The sequence below is a fragment of the Balaenoptera acutorostrata genome, chromosome 5, assembly GCF_949987535.1.
Source record: "Balaenoptera acutorostrata chromosome 5, mBalAcu1.1, whole genome shotgun sequence".
Taxonomy (NCBI): Eukaryota; Metazoa; Chordata; class Mammalia; order Artiodactyla; family Balaenopteridae; genus Balaenoptera; species Balaenoptera acutorostrata.
In genome coordinates, this window is record NC_080068.1 from 19,535,024 (window position 1) to 19,553,532 (window position 18,509).

General features: G+C 40.4%; 1 protein-coding gene and 1 pseudogene across 1 annotated transcript in view; both read right to left on the reverse strand.

Annotated features, from left to right (window-relative positions):
* The window catches only part of LOC130708218 (all-trans-retinol dehydrogenase [NAD(+)] ADH4-like), a 77,656-nt gene extending 62,920 nt beyond the window's left edge, over positions 1-14,736 (reverse strand). Inside the window, 1 exon segment of the mRNA XM_057546458.1 lies at positions 14,527-14,736. Coding sequence (XP_057402441.1) covers positions 14,527-14,721 — 195 coding nt within the window. The 5' untranslated portion in view covers positions 14,722-14,736.
* LOC130708256 (riboflavin kinase-like) lies at positions 1,957-14,155 on the reverse strand (annotated as a pseudogene).
* Positions 14,737-18,509: the final 3,773 nt, after the last annotated feature.

Genomic DNA, 18,509 nt, shown 5'->3' on the forward strand with positions numbered 1-18,509 from the left:
GTTATCTTTAAAATTATCTTCTAGATAGCACTCTTTAGTGTTAATTTACATTGTGCACACACAACTACAACAGTTTGCATTTGGTCAGGAACATATAATCACATTAAAAACAAATAACTTGGGCTTCCCTGGTGGCGCAGTGGTTGAGAATCTGCCTGCTAATGCAGGGGACACGGGTTCGAGCCCTGGTCTGGGAAGATCCCACATGCCGCGGAGCAGCTGGGCCCGTGAGCCACAATTGCTGAGCCTGCGCGTCTGGAGCCTGTGCCCCGCGACGGGAGGGGCCGCGATAGAGAAAGGCCCGCGCACCGTGATGAAGAGCGGTCCCCGCACCGCGATGAAGAGTGGCCCCCGCTTGCCGCAACTGGAGAAAGCCCTCGCACGAACCGAAGACCCAACACAGCCAAAAATAAATAAATAAATAAATAAATAAATAAGAAAATCCTTTAAAAAAAAAAAAAAAAAAGGTTTAAAAAAAAAAAAAAAAAAAAAAACAAATAACTTTGTATTTCATATTTAGTTGGCTCTTAAATAGTTTCCCTAGGGGGAGAAACAAGTATTTTGTGTTGTTTAAGAAACTGGTATATATAAATGAAATGCTAGGTGTTCGTTTAAACTTTGAGGAAACCTACAGATGAACTTTTGGGTGTCTTTTCTAAAATGCAAGAGATATGCACTTAATCACTGTTCATATAGTGAAGGGATGGGATGGCAGATACAGATGCAGATGAAACTCTACATTTTGTAAATGTAGAGTTGGATATTCTAAATGGAAGAACTGACACTGACAATTGTTTACAGGAAACAAAGGTTAAGAAAAATGTTGAAGAATATCTACTCTCAAAAAGAGAGAAGTGTTATACAACACAAAAATGAGAGCTAGCGATTCGAAAAACACTCATTTTACTGTTTTAAAAGAAAAACAAAAAAGTAATAGGGAGAGAGTCTAGACCAATTAGAACTGAGGCAGCTGTAACAAAAATGGAACACAGTACAGTGATTTGAGCCCTTAAAGGAAGTGACTATCTAAAATGAAATTTCACAAGTCTTCATTTCTATAATAATATATATAAGCACAAAATATCAAAAATACGAAGTCTGGATTTTTCCCCTTAGGTTTGTAATAAACCTAATATTAGGTCTGCTTAATATAGTTACTTTTATAAGCCTTCTGATTAGCAGAGCATGCTATACAGGTACATGCATGCTAGAATTTTACCATGAGAATTATAGTTCTCATCCCAAAATAGTGACTTGCCTGTTACCCATATTTATATATATTTCATTTCCATCATTAAACACTTAAGACCTTTCTAGTGGTACATTTTAATCAACATATTACATAAAAAATCTTGATTTTTAAAATGAACCTTTTTAGTACTGTAACATGATGGGTTTAATTGAACAGTTGGAACATAATATGGTAACTACATTGTACTGTTTAATTCACAGCTGTAGGAAAATGTTTGATTTTAAAAATATAACCAAGATGAGACTGTAGAATTATGAGCAGTAAAATATTAGAAAACAGTGAATGAATAAATAAGATGCTTTTCTTTTTTTTTCTTTTTTTTTTTTTTTTAAGAGATTAGAAGTGGTCCCTGATCAGATTCAGGGCCAGTTGCTTCTCGGAATGTTTGGTGATATTCTTTTTAAAGTTTAATTTTTATTTATTTATGGCTGTGTTGGGTCTTCATTTCTGTGTGAGGGCTTTCTCTAGTTGTGGCAAGTGGGGGCCACTCTTCATCGCGGTGCGCAGGCCTCTCATTATCGCGGCCTCTCTTGTTGCGGAGCACAGGCTGCAGACGCGCAGGCTCAGTAATTGTGGCTCACGGGCCTAGTTGCTCCGTGGCATGTGGGATCTTCCCAGACCAGGGCTTGAACCCGTGTCCCCTGCATTGGCAGGCAGATTCTCAACCACTGCGCCACCAGGGAAGCCCCTAAGATGCTTTTCCATCAGTGGCCATTCATTATTTTGCTTTTAGGAACCTGGAAAAAACTGTCTTCTTTGAGTTTCAAATGTTCTGGTAAATCTAGTCATTTCTTAGCTTCCTCAATATCACCTTGAATTGCTGAAATAAGTGACTCTAAAGAATCAAAGTTCTTTTCTGGTCTGAGGTAGCCAACGATGGCCACATTGAGAATTTCCCTATAGAAGTCCTCTTTGAAAGTATGCATGCATGATATGAGTTTCCATGGACTTTTTTGTATTCTTGTAGTATGGGTTCCATCCTATGCTCACCACCATCTTATGGACTTCTCCACTTCCAACACTGGCCCAACCATAATATATGGCAGTGGATAAGTCAGCTGGAAGATTATCTACTACTTGTTCAGGAAAGTTAGCTCTAGGGATGCCCAGCTGCTTGGAGCCGCGACCGAAGCCCCACACCACCTGGCTGTGGCAGAAATACCGCAGGTGCCTCATGACGCTGTCCGCTCGGGGTGCGGGCTGCGGTCCAGTCCGCGCGTCCTGCGGAGCCGCCGTCGAGGCGGTGCCTGGACCCCCTGGACCAGCCGGGGGACACAGGCAGGAGCTCCGCAGGCCGGCCAGCCGGGCGAGCACACGGGCGTACAACAGGCCTAGCGGCGCGGACGACACACCATGGCGAGACCCGCACGCCACTGACCGAACAGAAGGTGCCGGGTGACTCAGATGCTGCGTCTGGGCTCCGGAATGCCGGCGACTGCGGAAGTGCGTGTTTCTATGTATTTTTTAATTTCTTCTTTGATTTCTTCAGTGATCTCTTGGTTATTTAGTAGTGCACTGTTTAGCCTCCATGTATTTGTGGTTTTTACAGTTTTTTCCCCTGTAATTGACTTCCAATCTCATAGCATTGTGGTCAGAAAAGATGCTTGATATGATTTCAGTTTTCTTAAATTTTCCAAGGTTTGATTTGTGACCCAAGATGTGATCTGTCCTGGAGAATGTTCCATGTGCAGTTGAGAAGAAAGTGTATTCTGCCACTTTCAGGTGGAATATTCTATAAATATCAATTTAATCTCTCTGGTCTATTGTGTCATTTAAACCTTGTGTTTCCTCATTTATTTTCTGTTTGGATGATCTATCTATTGATGTAAGGGGGTGTTAAAGTCCCCTACTATTATTGTGTTACTGTTGATTTCCCCTTTCATGGCTGTTAGCATTTGCCTTATGTATTGAGGTGCTCCTATGTTGGTTACATAAATATTTATAATTGTTATGTCTTCTTCTTGGATTGATCCCTTGATCATTATGTAGTGTCCTTCCTTACCTCTTGTAACAGTCTTTAAAGTCTATTTTATCTGATATGAGAATTGTTACTCCAGCTTTCTTTTGATTTCCATTTGCATGTAATATCTTTTTCCAGCCTTTCAGTTTCAGTCTGCATGTGTCCCTAGATCTGAAGTGGGTCTCTTGTAGACAGCATATAAATGGGTCTTGTTTTTGTATCCATTCAGCCAGTCTTTGTCTTCTGGTTGGGGCATTTAATCCATTTATATTCAAGGTTATTACCAATATGTATGTTCCTATTACCATTTTCTTAATTGTTTTGGGTTTGTTTTTGTGGGTCTTTTTCGTCTCTTGTGTTTCCTGCCTAGAGAAGTTCCTTTAACATTTGTTGTAAAGCTGGTTTGGTGGTGCTGAATTCTCTTAGCTTTTGCTTGTTTGAAAAGCTTTTGATATCTCTGTGGAATTTGAATGAGATCCTTGCTGGGTGGAGTAATCTTGGTTGTAGGTTTTTCTCTTTCATCACTTTAAGTATATCTGCCACTCCCTTGTGGCCTGCAGAGTTTCTGCTGAAAAATCAGCTGATAACCTCATGGAGATTCCTTTGTATGTTATTTGTTGCTTTTCCCTTGCTGCTTTTAATACTTTTTCTTCGAATTTAATTTTTGTTAGTTTGATTAATATGTGTCTTGGTGTGTTTCTCCTAGGGTTTATCCTGTATGGGACTCTCTATGCTTCCTGGACTTGATTGACTATTTCCTTTCCCATGTTAGGGAAGTTTTCGACTATAATCTCTTCAAATATTTTATCAGACCCTTTCTTTTTCTCTTCTTCTGGGGCCCCTATAATCCGAATGTTGGTGCATTTAGTGTTGTCCCAGAGGTCTCTGAGATTGTCTTCAATTCTTTTCATTCTTTTTTCTTTATTCTGCTCCTTGGCAGTTATTTCCACTATTTTGTCTTCCAGCTCACTTATTTGTTCTTCTGCCTCAGTTATTCTGTTATTGATTCCTTCTAGTGTATTTTCCATTTCAGTTATTGTGTTGTTCATCTCTGTTTGTTTGTTCTTTCATTCTTCTAGATCTTTGTTAAACATTTCTTGTATTTTCTCAATCCGTGCCTCCATTCTATTTTCAAGATTCTGGATCACCTTTACTATCATTACTCTGAATTCTTTTTTCAGGTAGATTGCCTATTTCTTCTTCATTTATTTGGTCTTGTAGGTTTTTACCTTGCTCCTTCATCTGTGACATAGTTTTTTGCCATCTCATTTTTTTTTTTTTTTTATGAGTGAGATTGTGTTCCTGTCTTACTGGTTGTTTGGCCTGAGGCTTCCAACACTGGAGTTTGTAGGCTGTTGGGTAGAGCTGGGTCTTGGTGCTGAGATGAGGACCTCTGGGAGACCTCACTCCGATGAATATTTCCAGGAGTCTGAGGTTCTCTGTTAGTCCAGTGGTTCGGACTTGGAGCTCCCACCACAGGAGCTTCAGCTGACCCCCGGCTCATGAACCAAGACCCTGCAAGCTGCACAGGGTGGCCAAAAAAAAAAAAAAAGGAGAATAATAACAAAGTAGAAAATAAAATTAGACTAGGAAACAAACAGGTATGTTAGAAAGAAAAAATATATATATAGATGAAACAATAACCAGAAGGTAAAACAGAACCGCAATAGTAAAAAAGAGGAGAAAAAAAAAAAAAAAGGTGGAAAGGCCTTGGCTGTGGAGGGTGGGGCCTAAGCAGGGGTGGGGTTTGGGTGGTGGGCAGGGCCTATGCTTAGGGCCCACAGGGCTGGAAAAGGCCCTGGGGGCATGGGGTGTGGGGCCTCGGCTCAATGGAACAGAAGGGGCCCAGCCGTGCCTCCCACCTCTGGTCTCAGAGGACGGGGGACCCCACCAGGGAGCTCAGCAGTTTTCCCGGGCTCAAGTGGGTGAGGCAAACATCCTCCACTCCTCTCCCGCTCTTCCGGTCCTGGAGGGCCCCTCCTGACTGCCTCTCGTACTTTCCCCCGGCCTCCCTCCTATGCCCCCAGGACCCACGCAGCCTGGAGGGGGCTTTGGAGGGCAGGGGACTGGCCTGGGAGCTCAGTAGGTTTCCTGGGCTCTAGTGGGTGGTGCCAACGCCCTCTGCTCCTTCCCCTGCTTCTCTGGTCCTGGAGGGCTCCTCCCGCCTGCCTCTCCTGTTCTCCCCCAGCCTCCCTCCCATGCCCCCAAGACCAGTGCGGCCCGGAGGGGGCCTCTGAGGGCGTAGGACCCTGCCCGAGAGCCCGCAGACATCCCCGGCCAATTGGGCAGGGGATACACTGGGCACACACTCCACGATCCGAGCCCCCGAGCGTCCCTCCAGGCATGGGAACCCCTCACCCCTCTCAGCCACACCCCTCAGGGGCGCCAGTCCTGTTTGGCCTCCATTTCTCCTCCCCCACTCAGTCACCACACATCCTACCAGTTTGCTTTGGGGTTCCTCCCATCTCCTTGGGCGTTGAGGTCTCCCATCTCCTTGGGCGTTGAGGTCCCCCATCAGCATCCTGCAGGAGCCCTAGTTGTGGGGAGATGCAAACTCCGAGTCCTCCCACACTGCCATCTTGACTCCGCCCCCTAGGATTTACTCTTTTAACATCTTTCATATATAATGTACAGCGGTTTTAATTATATTTATCATGTGTGCATTATATCCCTAGTACTTATATATCTTATAACTGGAAGTTTGTACCTTTTGACTACCTTCATCTAACTCACCCCCTCCCAACCACTACCTCTAGTAACTACAAATCTGATTTTTTACTGTTCACTCCATGACGTTTAATCACCTTGTAGCTGCCCATGAGCTGGTATGATGGGAAAGGGAGGATTCCCACAGCATCTATTTTCTAATTGTGAATGGCTACATGAGAATCATTATAGTATTCCACTTCAAATGTCACCTTCTTAGCTTCATCCCTCATCTCCTGTGGTGCTACACAACCACTTTCAATAGCTGTAAAACAGTTCTCTGTTAGGAAGAATAATAAGCATTATACATTGTATAGTGGCAGGTACCCTAGATGTGTGCAGTATTCGAATTCCATTGTTCTAAATGCATTTGTAGTACCTTGGTTCATTAACATATGTTCTTATTTATTCATTTATTTAAACAGCTTTTTTTTTTTTTTTTTTTTTTACTGAGCCAATCCCATATTTCAGGCATTGCATTTGATACTGTGGTAATGATGATGGATGTGATATTCAAAGAGTTCACAGTCTAATAGTGCAAACAAATAATTAATCAGACAATTACAGTATAGTGTTTGACATGTTATAATGGGGGGAGTAGAGGGTGCAATAGGAACAGAGAGGAAGTATATGTAACCTAGATTTCTGGGAGCTCGAGGGCCCTGCTATAATGTGATCTGGACAATGGCTGGGAGTTAAGGAACATGGAGTTTGGTGGGGATGGGGTTCGGGCATGGATGGGTTTCAGAACAAGGAACTACATGTGTGAAGGCTCAGAGACAAGGGAGCCTGGTATCTTTTGAGGGGCAGGGACTGGGAGAAGCCTGAAAGAAGCTCAGTGTAATTGAGGCACTGTGCGCAAGGAGTGAAATGAAAGATGTGAGAGTAACATGGAAGATGCATGTAGAGAAAGGAGTGGTAAGAATACAAAAGTTACTCAGCTGGCAATTGGCTATGTGATCCTGGTAAGTCACTACACTGCACTTCCCTGGGTCTTGATTTTCTTCCCCATAAAATGAAGGTGACAGCCAAATGACCTCAGAAATTACATCTGCCCATACCCTATCAAGGCTAAGTTCAATAAGTCCCTTTGCAGAAAGGTTTCTACAAATGGCTTCTGTTAGTGGGGTTGGGAAGGGTTAATAATATTCTATCCCAGGAATCTGTATAAAACCCAGAAGCTTGGTCTGCATTTTATTTTTCTCTTGAAAGTTCATCTCAGTTTCTTTGCACTCCGTTTTGTTGTATTACTACATACTATTTTGTTCTATTACTACATACACTGTTAATATTACAAAGAGTAATGTTATTTATTTTAACCTTTGGTACCAAAGTCTAATGTTGCTAAATCATAGATAATTATCAAGCCAACTCCACTAAAGTAAATTTAAAGAGAAGTAACATTTCCTTCTATTCCAATTCAGTAATGTAAATTGCTTGAGGACTTTGTGAATAAGTTGGAAAAAACTGCCTGTTTCTAGGGTCACATTCTGAAATTAGGTTTCAAGGTAGGGAAGATGACTATATTAAATTAATATCTGGGGCTTATTTATAGTCACTACCTGTTAGTCATAGTAAATGTGAAGAGCAGAAGTGGCAACTTTTCTGATCTTTTTATGTGCTTGTAAACTCTGCAAAAGTGGCTATTTAGCAATAAATGCATGTTCTCCATCAAATTAGCATCAATGCCTACCCCATCTCCTCAGGAAACTAGATTCACCTTCTGCATTTTCACCCACGATTTGGTGACCATGGTCTTTAAATATTTTGAGAACATAAATTTAAAATGCTTGAAATATTTTGAGAACATAAATTTAAAATGCTTGAAAATCTATGTGTTATTTAATTTTCAGTTTAGATTTTCTCGCATACACCATTGTATGAAACATTGCGTTAACCTCATGCTTCAGTGGAGAAGAATCTAAGTTCTAAATTCTCAGCATGCTTATCTTTTCTTATGAATGTGAAGCTTCAATCCACAGTCAATAATGTGGGAACTGTCTATTGTTTTTCTAGGCTAGTGATGGATGGATTTTGGTACTCTCTTACTGCTGGTGACAAAATAGGATACATTTATTTAAATACTGCCGGGAGATAGGAGTGAAATATTTAGCTGAAGATTTTTAAAGGAGAGCTACTTAAGGGTCAGTTTCAGAGTTCTATAAAAAGTATTTGGGTCACATTGTTTCAGAACCCATAACCATAATCTCATCAGCTCTGAACTCAATATACATAGAAGCATGGGCGGACTCATAGAGCTAGAAAGTGGCTTCAAGGTCAAACACTCCAACACCTGTATTTTTGAGATGCTTTGTAGCTTGAGTGATTTCAGTCAAGCTACAAAGTGCACTTTAATAATTTCAACCAAAATTATTGTTGATTTATGTCAATCACTACTAGGTGGGACTGCATAGCAATATCATATAGTAAGGCCCAGGAAATGCAAGATAATATCCTAGGAAAACCCAGTTCTCTTTAGATGTAAAAATTCTTGCACTCTTACTTGTTTACATAGAAAATATTTTGCAATCAAGACCTTTAAACTCACTCAGTACTCTACACAAACACAATCTGGCCCTTGCAAATGGAATTGTTTGCTGCTTACCATATGCAAGTTTTGTTCTCTCTTTTATGGGTTCTTACACACAGTTCCAATTTCTACAGTGTCTTTTTTTTTTTTTTATAAATTTATTTATTTATTTATTTGTGGATGTGTTGGGTCTTAGTTTCTGTGCAAGGGCTTTCTCCAGTTGCGGCGAGCGGGGCCCACTCTTCATCGCGGTGCACGGGCCTCGCTGTCGCGGCCTCTCCCGTTGCGGAGCACAGGCTCCAGACGCGCAGGCTCAGTAGTTGTGGCTCACGGGCCTATCCGCTCCGCGGCATGTGGGATCTTCCCAGACCAGGGCTCGAACCCGTGTCCCCTGCATTGGCAGGCGGATTCCTAACCACTGCGCCACCAGGGAAGCCCTCTACAGTGTCTTTTACCCTGTTGTTCATGTTGTAGTTCTGTAAGCTCCCAAGGCTCAGCTTAGGGCTGACCTGCTCCCCGAGGGCTTCCCCAGTCTTCCAGTCAGAAATGAGGTCTCTATGCCTTGAATCTGTAGTCTTCTGGATTTCATTCAACTCTGCTTTTCCAGTGTGTCTAGCACAATGTTGTTATTAAATGTTTAATGAATGTACGCTGAAGAGAAATATTTCTGAAATATCAAACAGTAAACTGTTGATTGAAAATAAACCCATAAAAGCAGCACAAATTGTACCTTGTAAATAAATAAATAATTTTCTGGAGGAAGTTAGGGCATTTCAGAATTGTGTTATAGTTGGTTGCTAATTAAGTTGTACTATAATTTAATTTAATTACCAATTTAATTTAATTTATTGGTCATATATATCAATACTCAAATCACAATGAAAATTTTATTATACCATAATTTTGTAGTATTTTTTTGTTTCATTGGTCTTTCCTTTTATTTTCACATTTGATCTTCATACCTGTTTCTCAAGAAAAGAGGTATCATTATCCCCATTTAATAGATGAGGACAGTGATGACATGGGCAAAGGTAGCCATCTGGGGTCACACAGTGACTGCTTAAAAGGGCTCTTCACAACTGACTTAAAGCTCTTTTATTGCCATTCTCTAAACGGTTTCCCACAGCCACCCTCTTTTATACTTGATCTGAGACCTCTCACTTCTCATAAAATCTTGGGTGTAAGAGTCATATGCATAAGATACCTCACATTACACAAACACACATACACACAAATACCAATTTCCATCTTGGAGCAATTCAAATGCCTTATTGATTTCTTTCAAAAGGCAACTTATGGGGGGACTTCCCTGGTGGCGCAGTGGTTAAGAATCTGCCTGCCAATGCAAGAGACACAGGTTCAAGCCCTGGTCCGGGAAGATCCCACATGCCACGGAGCAACTAAGCCCGTGTACCACAACTACTGAGCCTGCGCTCTAGAGCCCACGAGCCACAGCTACTGAGCCTGCATGCCACAACTACTGAGCCCGTGCGCCTAGAGCCCATGCTCTGCAACAAGAGAAGCCACCGCAATGAGAAGCCCGCACACCACAACGAAGAGTAGCCCCCGCTCGCCGCAACTAGAGAAAGCCCGCGCGCAGCAATGAAGACCCAGTGCAGCCAAAAATAAATAAAGGCAACTTATGGGTTATAAGTAGATCTATGTTCATTTTTTTTTACAAGTAGTCAGTTAACAGTTTAGGAATAAAGTCTCTGGTTTTAAGCTCTGTAGAAGGAGAGGTCAATAATAACAAGACTTGTGAAAAAAAATCAAAACTAAACAAAGAATCAAATGAACTGTTTATGTAGAAAATTGGCAAAAGCATTCATGGGGGATAGTAAACCATTTACTTTTTGACTCCTTTCGTAATCATCAAAAGCAAGGTAATTTAATTCATAGCAGAATCCAGTTACTGCTCAGTAGTACTAAGATTACCAGTATGGTAGCTGAGCCCTACATGGACTGTTGGAGTGGATCCAGTACTGCCATGATCACAGACCATCAGCCCGCAGTTCTCCTTTGTGCTCAGGGCACCAGTGATTTCCTGTAACAGCTTACCCTCCAGCTGGTATGATTTGAGTTACCATGTACCAAGCCTCTCTGAGGCTCTAGGTATATCTCCTTCACAAACCTAACATTTCAACCTCAGAAATAAAATTCTGTACTTTAATAGTGTTTTGAGAGTAGTGTAGTAGAGTAGTTGCAGAAGATGCTGGTGGCATCCTGCCTATATCCCATTTACTAGTTGATCACGGTGAGTAAGGCAGAAGCAGGCATTATTTTCCCTATTTTTCTAACTTTGAGGGGACTGATGTTCGGAGAGGTTAAATATTTTTTACTGATTGTATTTATTATGTTTTTCTTTTTTAAAAATATATTTTAGAATACTTTGATATCTTGGGACCTTGTGGACCCAGCGAGGGACTGCCTCTCCCAGGGTTAGCTAATTTCCAGAGATAGCAAACAGCTTGCTTCAGTACATCTTTGATATGCAAGCCAACCAATCTCAAATCCATATCCCCCTTCCACCTCCTTTTGTTGGTGCCAACATTCTGGGACACTATCCTCCTGCCCTAAATCACCCCAGGGCCAGTTACCAGATAACTGGGACCACCCCTATGGCCCAGAACCCATTGAAACTCACTTAGCTTGCCTACCCCACCTTGCCTGTTCCTTTTCCTGAAAACCACAATAAAGGCTCTGGCCCATGCTTTTCCTTAGCTCTTTCTGCCTCCTGACTGACCCTGGGCTTCCCCATATGGTCCTGCATGGCGTGGCATGCTCCCTTCTTTTGGGGGAACTGTGGGTAGTAAGCTCTTCTTTCAAGGCAGTTGTCTCTGTGCCTGTCATCGTACCACATCTGACTAAATCAAATCCTGGGTGCATCTTAAGACACTGATGGCACACCTAGGAAGTGGAAGTGCTGAACCTAGAACCCAGGTCTTTATATTCCTAGCAGGGTTGTGTTTCTACAACATTACGTTCTTTATAAACGTTATGTAAAATTGCATTTAAGGCTATTTTGAAATGTTAGGATATGGTTAAAAAAAAAAAAAGGGTTGACTTCTTTTTATAAAAGACAGCTAGTACACTTTATCAGAGCCTTGGCCTCAGATATTTTATTTTGCCTAATAGGACAATTTTTACTAAAATATTTGAATATTATGTAATTGTTATGCAAGATTTTGAGTAACTTAGAAACTTGTCAGCATGGAATTGAACGATAGGAAAAACCCATCACAGATTTTTCCATCCAAAACAAGAATCTTATTAAGGGTGATTTTCTTCAGTGTGTTGCATATAGTGAGAGAGGATGGAGACATGGCAGATACATGAGGAATGTTAGAAAATGTGAATAAATTCCTTCAATGAAGCAAAGGGTTAGCGCTGAGAAGAAATATCAGTGTCAATTATGCTTAGTCATTCCAAGCACCAGCCTCATCACTTGTGAAATGGTTTAATTTTTAAATTAGGTTTTTATTCAAATTGGAAATTCAGACATCTAGAGTTTCTGGAAAAAGAAACTTTCATGATGGGAGGTTGGTCAATGGTAAAGTTTTCTCTAGTATTTGACGTTGAAGTACTTATACAATTTTATTTACATTTAATCAACTCATGGAAAACCGCACCAATGAAGAAATAAAAGAGCACCCAGATATCTTAAAGCAGCAAGAAATCCTTCACTTATCTTTTGCAATATATGTGCCTTTCTCCTCAACTTTTGTCTGGGCCATTAAGCTACTGTTAGCATTTTTGTTTCTGCTACAATTAAACGTTAATTTTGTGCCTAATGTGTCAGCTTGTTTGCCAAGTGCTTTACCTGCATTTTCTCCTTTAGTTCTCACTACACTAGGTAAGAAAAGAACTACTATATTTACCCTATTTTTCAGATGATGGGACTGGCAATTAAGGAGTTTAAAAAACTGGCTAAAAAAATGGTTATGAAGAACCTAGGGGCAGGACAGGAATAAAGACGCAGATGTAGAGAATGGACTTGAGGACATGGGGAGGGGGAAGGGTAAGCTGGGACGAAGTGAGAGAGTGGCATGGACTTATATATACACTACCAAATGTAAAATAGATAGCTAGTGGGAAGCAGCTGCATAGCACAGGGAGACCAGCTCGGTGCTTTGTGTCCACCTAGAGGGGTGGGATAGGGAGGGTGGGAGGGAGACGCAAGAGGGAGGAGATATGGGGATATATGTATATGTATAGCTGATTCACTTTGTTATAAAGCAGAAACTAACACACCATTGTAAAGCAATTATACTCCAATAAAGACGTTAAAAAAAGAAAACAAAACTTGCTAAGGTTGCATGTCTAGTAAGTGATCTGAAAGCAAAGCCCATGTATTTAAGCTTTATGCCATAGTTTCCTCAAATTAATCTTATCCAAGCATCTGAGCAAAAACTAGAGAACAAGATACTCTCAACTGTGCCGCTAGCCGTATGTGCCTATTTAAATTTAAATTACTTGAAATTAAGTATAATTAAAAAGCGAGTTTTCCAGCTACACTAGCCATACTTCAAGTTTTCAATAGCTATATATGTCTTATGGCTACTGAGTTGGACAATAAGCTATAGAACATTTTCATCATCGCAGAAAATTCTCTTGGACAGAGCTGGTCTGGAAGCATACTGGCTGTGGGTGTGAGGGGTGGTGAGAGAGAGATTTGGAGGTGTTGTTTGGAGAAGAGAAATTCAAATAACACAACACATTAGAATTGTCTGTTTTGTTCTTAAATAGCAAACTAGGGTGACAGTTAAGGTGAGAATTGCAGGTCAATACAGTGAGATTGTCTTCTGGTCTTATCCTTTGCTGGGGAGTGGCCCAGAGAAGTAAGATGACTTCCCAATTATGGAATGTCTGGGTGCCAATGAGAACACTGAAATGTGACTGTTCTATATCTTATTAATAATGTCAGGATATTAATCTATTTTTGTTTCCACAGGACAGGTAAATACCTGTGGGGAAGGTAAAGTTATGCTTCTCTATTTTAACACATTGTCTTCTATTTCCTTTTATGGAGGAATATTTTTCCTACCTTTTCACCCCTCCATTTCTTGCCAAGGAGAATGCAAGGTATCCAGATTTCTGGAAAAGATAATGTGAAGTCAGAGACCTACCTCCCATGACATCATCTTTTATGGTTCTCCCAGAGAAAATCAGCATTGGGTCAAAGGAGAGTTGTGCATTTGACGGTGCTACTCCAATAATCATGTGTACTCCATAGCTCAGATGGCATGACTCCAAAACCATGACCTAATTTCAGAAATAGACTGATTAGCATCTCAGTGGCCCCAAATCACACCTCTTCTTACTCACAATCCTAAAAAATATTTTCCAGGTAGCTATATGAGAAAAATAATATAGAGTAGAACATATGGTACACCCCCTGTGAGATCTTAGGCAATTAATTATAATTAAGTTTTTCAGTCTTTAAAATGAGGATGTTAGTACTTAATTCATAAAATGATGTTAAGATTGAATGGGATAAAGTATGTAAATATCTTGGCGTAGTGCGAGGCACATAAGATGTCCTCAAAAAGACTGGTTAAAAATTATAGTAATATTATATCCTCATAAAGTTAATTTAATGTGTACCCACAGGTTGTCAGGCAGCTGACCATCACTCTGCCCCAAGACCACATACCCTAGTATCACTGAGTCTGATGGCCTCAAAGGCAAAGTTGACCCCAGAGCCCATCATTTCCACCACTACCTGCTGGATGGGCTTCTTGAAGTTCTGAGGGTTGCGACAATCAGTGACCCCCTAATGCTCTTGCCTGGGGAAATTTCTCCTCATTGATGTCAACTCTGATGATCCCAGAAGCAACAAGGCTTTGCATGCCATAACAATGGCTGAGTAGATTCCTCCAAGTCCAAAGTGGGAGAGGGGGGGTGACCTACAAGTTTAGAAGATAAACTTCTATTAGTCATTCAAAGCTGATGCTCCTGTGTTAATAGGAAAGAAAAATGTCACTTTGGTTTTATCTCCGGTAGGAGAAGCTCTCTGACTTCATGGCTCCCTGAATGTTGATAGAGTCATGGAAAAACAACACAAAAGTATATTCTTACCTTTGCAGTGTTAAACATAGGTCCAAAGCCTGTAGGCACCTCACAGCTTATGATACAGACTTTATCCTTGGGAGCAGCAGCATTAATTTTACCCACTGCAGTTTCACGCCTAACAGTATATTCAGTGAATGTGCTAGTGCCATAAAGATGATAAATCTGCCTTCCTCTGCAGGTAAATCTGGTTCCATCTAACATTAATCCATTTGGAGAAAGAATACTGCTTCACAGATATATAAATTGACAAGGAGAGAAATATAGGATTTTAGCTCCCAGTCAATACGTGCACCAGTGAAAGCAAATTAGATGAAAGGAGGTCAAGGGAATCGGAGCTAACTTTCCTTCAAGCATAAATCGCTCTTGAGGCACCCGCAGGAGCCACAGTCTCTGGAAGAGGGAACATTAAGACTTTATCTCCTAAGGAAAGAAGGTCAAAGAAAGTGATTATCAGCTTGGGTGGAGGCATGGAATGTGATAAATACCATATTTATTGATAGGAAATTGTTTACACTAGATGTTATCAGTTTGTTATAATGATAGTTATTATTTTTGAAGTTAATTATCATTTTGCTTTCGAATGGAAACATCAATTTTAATGCAAATGGACCTTGAAAATACAAAATAAAAATTAAAAGTTTGTCTCTAATAACATTGAAGTTCAAAAGTAATAGCAAGCTAAGTCTAAGAATGACACCAATATTTGTGGTATGAAGCTTATCTAGTTTGGTTAGTGTTCTATCCCAGGAGCTTAGCAGAGTGTTGTACCTAGTATGTGCTTAATTAATATTTGTTGAAAGAATGAATTAATACTCTAGTGTTAATGCTAGAATTAGTATTCATTTTGAGATATTATAGTATTGATTAAGAGCCCAGAATTTGAGGTAAGGAAGCCTGTGTTTTAACCCTAACTCTGCCATTAAGTTACTAAATCAACTGAAGATAAGATAATTAATTTGCCAAAGCTTCTATTTCTTCATACATAAAAGGCGTACCAAATATCTCTGACATATGTTCATTGTTAAAATAATCGTTGTTAGAATAATAATGCCTCCTTCTGACAATTTAAAGGATTATCATATGCACGTGTGTGTGTGTGAATGAGCATATGTAGAAAAAAAGCTCTTAATCATACATACTTTTTTAGATCCCACATGCTGGCAACTAAGAGTTCACATGCTGCAGCCCGCATGCCACAACTAAGACACAGAACAGCCAAATAAATAAATAATTTTAAAAAGACATTTGTAATTTAGATTCAGTGACTATTTCATGTGGGAAGTAAAAATTTTCACTTCAAATTTTTCATTCAAGAAATATTATTACTCCTTGTAATTCAGCCTTGAGTATTTCTTGTAAGTCAGGCCTGTGAGCAACACATTAACTCAGTCTTTTTTTTTTTTTTTTTTTTTTTTAAATGGAAGCCCAAATCACTTAGCAGTGACAGGTAACTTATATTTCTTTGATTTACTTGATATCAGGTCTCTCTTTTTTTTTTTTTTTTTAATCGGAGATCAGGGTTTTTTTTTTTAATTCATTTATTTATTTATTTATTTATGGCTGTGTTGGGTCTTCGTTTCTGTGCGAGGGCTTTCTCCAGCTGTGGCAAGTGGGGTCCACTCTTCATCACGGTGCACGGGCCTCTCACCATCGTGGCCTCTCTTGTTGCGGAGCACAGGCTCCAGATGCGCAGGCTCAGCAATTGTGGCTCACGGGCCCAGCCGCTCCACGGCACATGGGATCCTCCCAGACCAGGGCTCGAACCCGTGTCCCCTGCATTGGCAGGCAGATTCTCAACCACTGCACCACCAGGGAAGCCCATTAACTCAGTCTTTTAAAAATCTATGAATGTATTTCACCTTCACGTTTGAAAGATAGTTTAGTTGGATTTTTGGCTGGCAGTTTTTTTCTTTAAGCACTTTAAATACTGCCCTCTGGAATTCATTGTTTCTGATTTTTTTTTTTTTGATAATAAAATAAATGAGTTTATCTCAAAGCCACACTGTGAGAAGATGGTGAGAAGTCACCCTCTGTGCATTCAAATTATGCTCACTGGCTAGACTGGCCCACGCAATGTGCACCAGATGATAGAGCTGCCAGCAATGTCGGGGACTGCGCATTCCCTAGCCCCCTACCCATTTTTTTTTTTTCACACACACACACTGTATTTTATTTTTACAAGAGATAAATAGACTGACACCAAGCATTGTACATGGATGACCACAACAAAAGCAACAATGATTGCAATTACCAAACATGAAACACACTCATACTATGTCATAATATTGACATTCAGTCCAGTAATCCTCCACTGTAACAGCTCCTTTACTTTGCAGTGAAAATTGATTTGTATATTCTTTGCCTCTGAGTCCTTGTGGGATTTTTTTTTTTAATTCAGACAGAAAGTCACAAAAATTGTACTCATCCTCATCAGTTCACTCAGTCCCATGTAATTAATTTTTTTTTTATCTTGATCTTTTGTTAGCACTTTTATGAGTTCATCAGTTTTTCATTAGAGTTCTGAAAATGCTTATTCATTCAGTTCAGCAGTACAGTCAGTTACCAGAAACCTGTACTTGTCAGAGTCTTTTCCATGAATTTCTTGAAGATGAAACCCTTTTATAAGAACATATTTGCAAAAGCATCAGAGTACACCCAGAACTGTCTGTAAATGACAAAAGACTTAAAAATGACCACAGTTAAAGATTTGATGAAAGTTCATAATAATGCAGTTGACAAGAAAATTAGTTATTTCTGAGATATATATTTTAAAGTAATAACTAGGATTATTACTTATAACATTATACCAGAACATATAAGATTTTTAGAAATTTCATGTAATGTCTGAAACATTTATATTAACATATTTCCATACATATTTCCATACAAATACAAATATAAGATTTTTAGAAATTTCATGTAATGTCTGAAACATCTATATTAACATATTTCCATACAAATAACCCAATGAAAGTTTAGTATTAGTTGTTTTGTTTGATTGTTTTTTATACTGCAGGTTCTTATTAGGCATCAATTTTTTTTTTTTTTTTTTTTAAAGGATTTTCTTATTTATTTATTTATTTATTTATTTATTTTTTGGCTGTGTTGGGTCTTCGGTTCGTGCGAGGGCTTTCTCCAGTTGCGGCAAGCGGGGGCCACTCTTCATCGCGGTGCGGGGACCGCTCTTCATCGCGGTGCGGGGACCGCTCTTCATCGCGGTGCGCGGGCCTTTCTCTATCGCGGCCCCTCCCGTCACGGGGCACAGGCTCCAGACGCGCAGGCTCAGCAATTGTGGCTCACGGGCCCAGCCGCTCCGTGGCACGTGGGATCCTCCCAGACCAGGGCTCGAACCCGTGTCCCCCGCATTAGCAGGCAGACTCCCAACCACTGCGCCACCAGGGAAGCCCTAGGCATCAATTTTATACACATCAGTGTATACATGTCAATCCCAATCGCCCAATTCAGCACACCACCATCCCCACCCCACCGTAGTTTTCCCCCCTTGGTGTCCATATGTCCATTCTCTACATCTGTGTCTCAACTTCTGCCCTGCAAACCGGCTCAGTTGTACCATTTTTCTAGGTTCCACATACATGCATTAATATACGATATTTGTTTTTCTCTTTCTGACTTACTTCACTCTGTATGACAGTCTCTAGATCCATCCACTTCTCAACAAATGACTCAATTTCGTTCCTTTTTATGGCTGAGTAATATTCCATTGTATATATGTACCACAACTTCTTTATCCATTCGTCTGTTGATGGGCATTTAGGTTGCTTCCATGACTTGGCTATTGTAAATAGTGCTGCACTGAACATTCGGGTGCATGTGTCTTTTTGAATTACGGTATTCTCTGGGTATATGCCCAGTAGTGGGATTGCTGGGTCATATGGTAATTCTATTTTTAGTTTTTTAAGGAACCTCCATATTGTTCTCCATAGTGTCTGTATCAATTTACATTCCCACCAACAGTGCAAGAGGGTTCC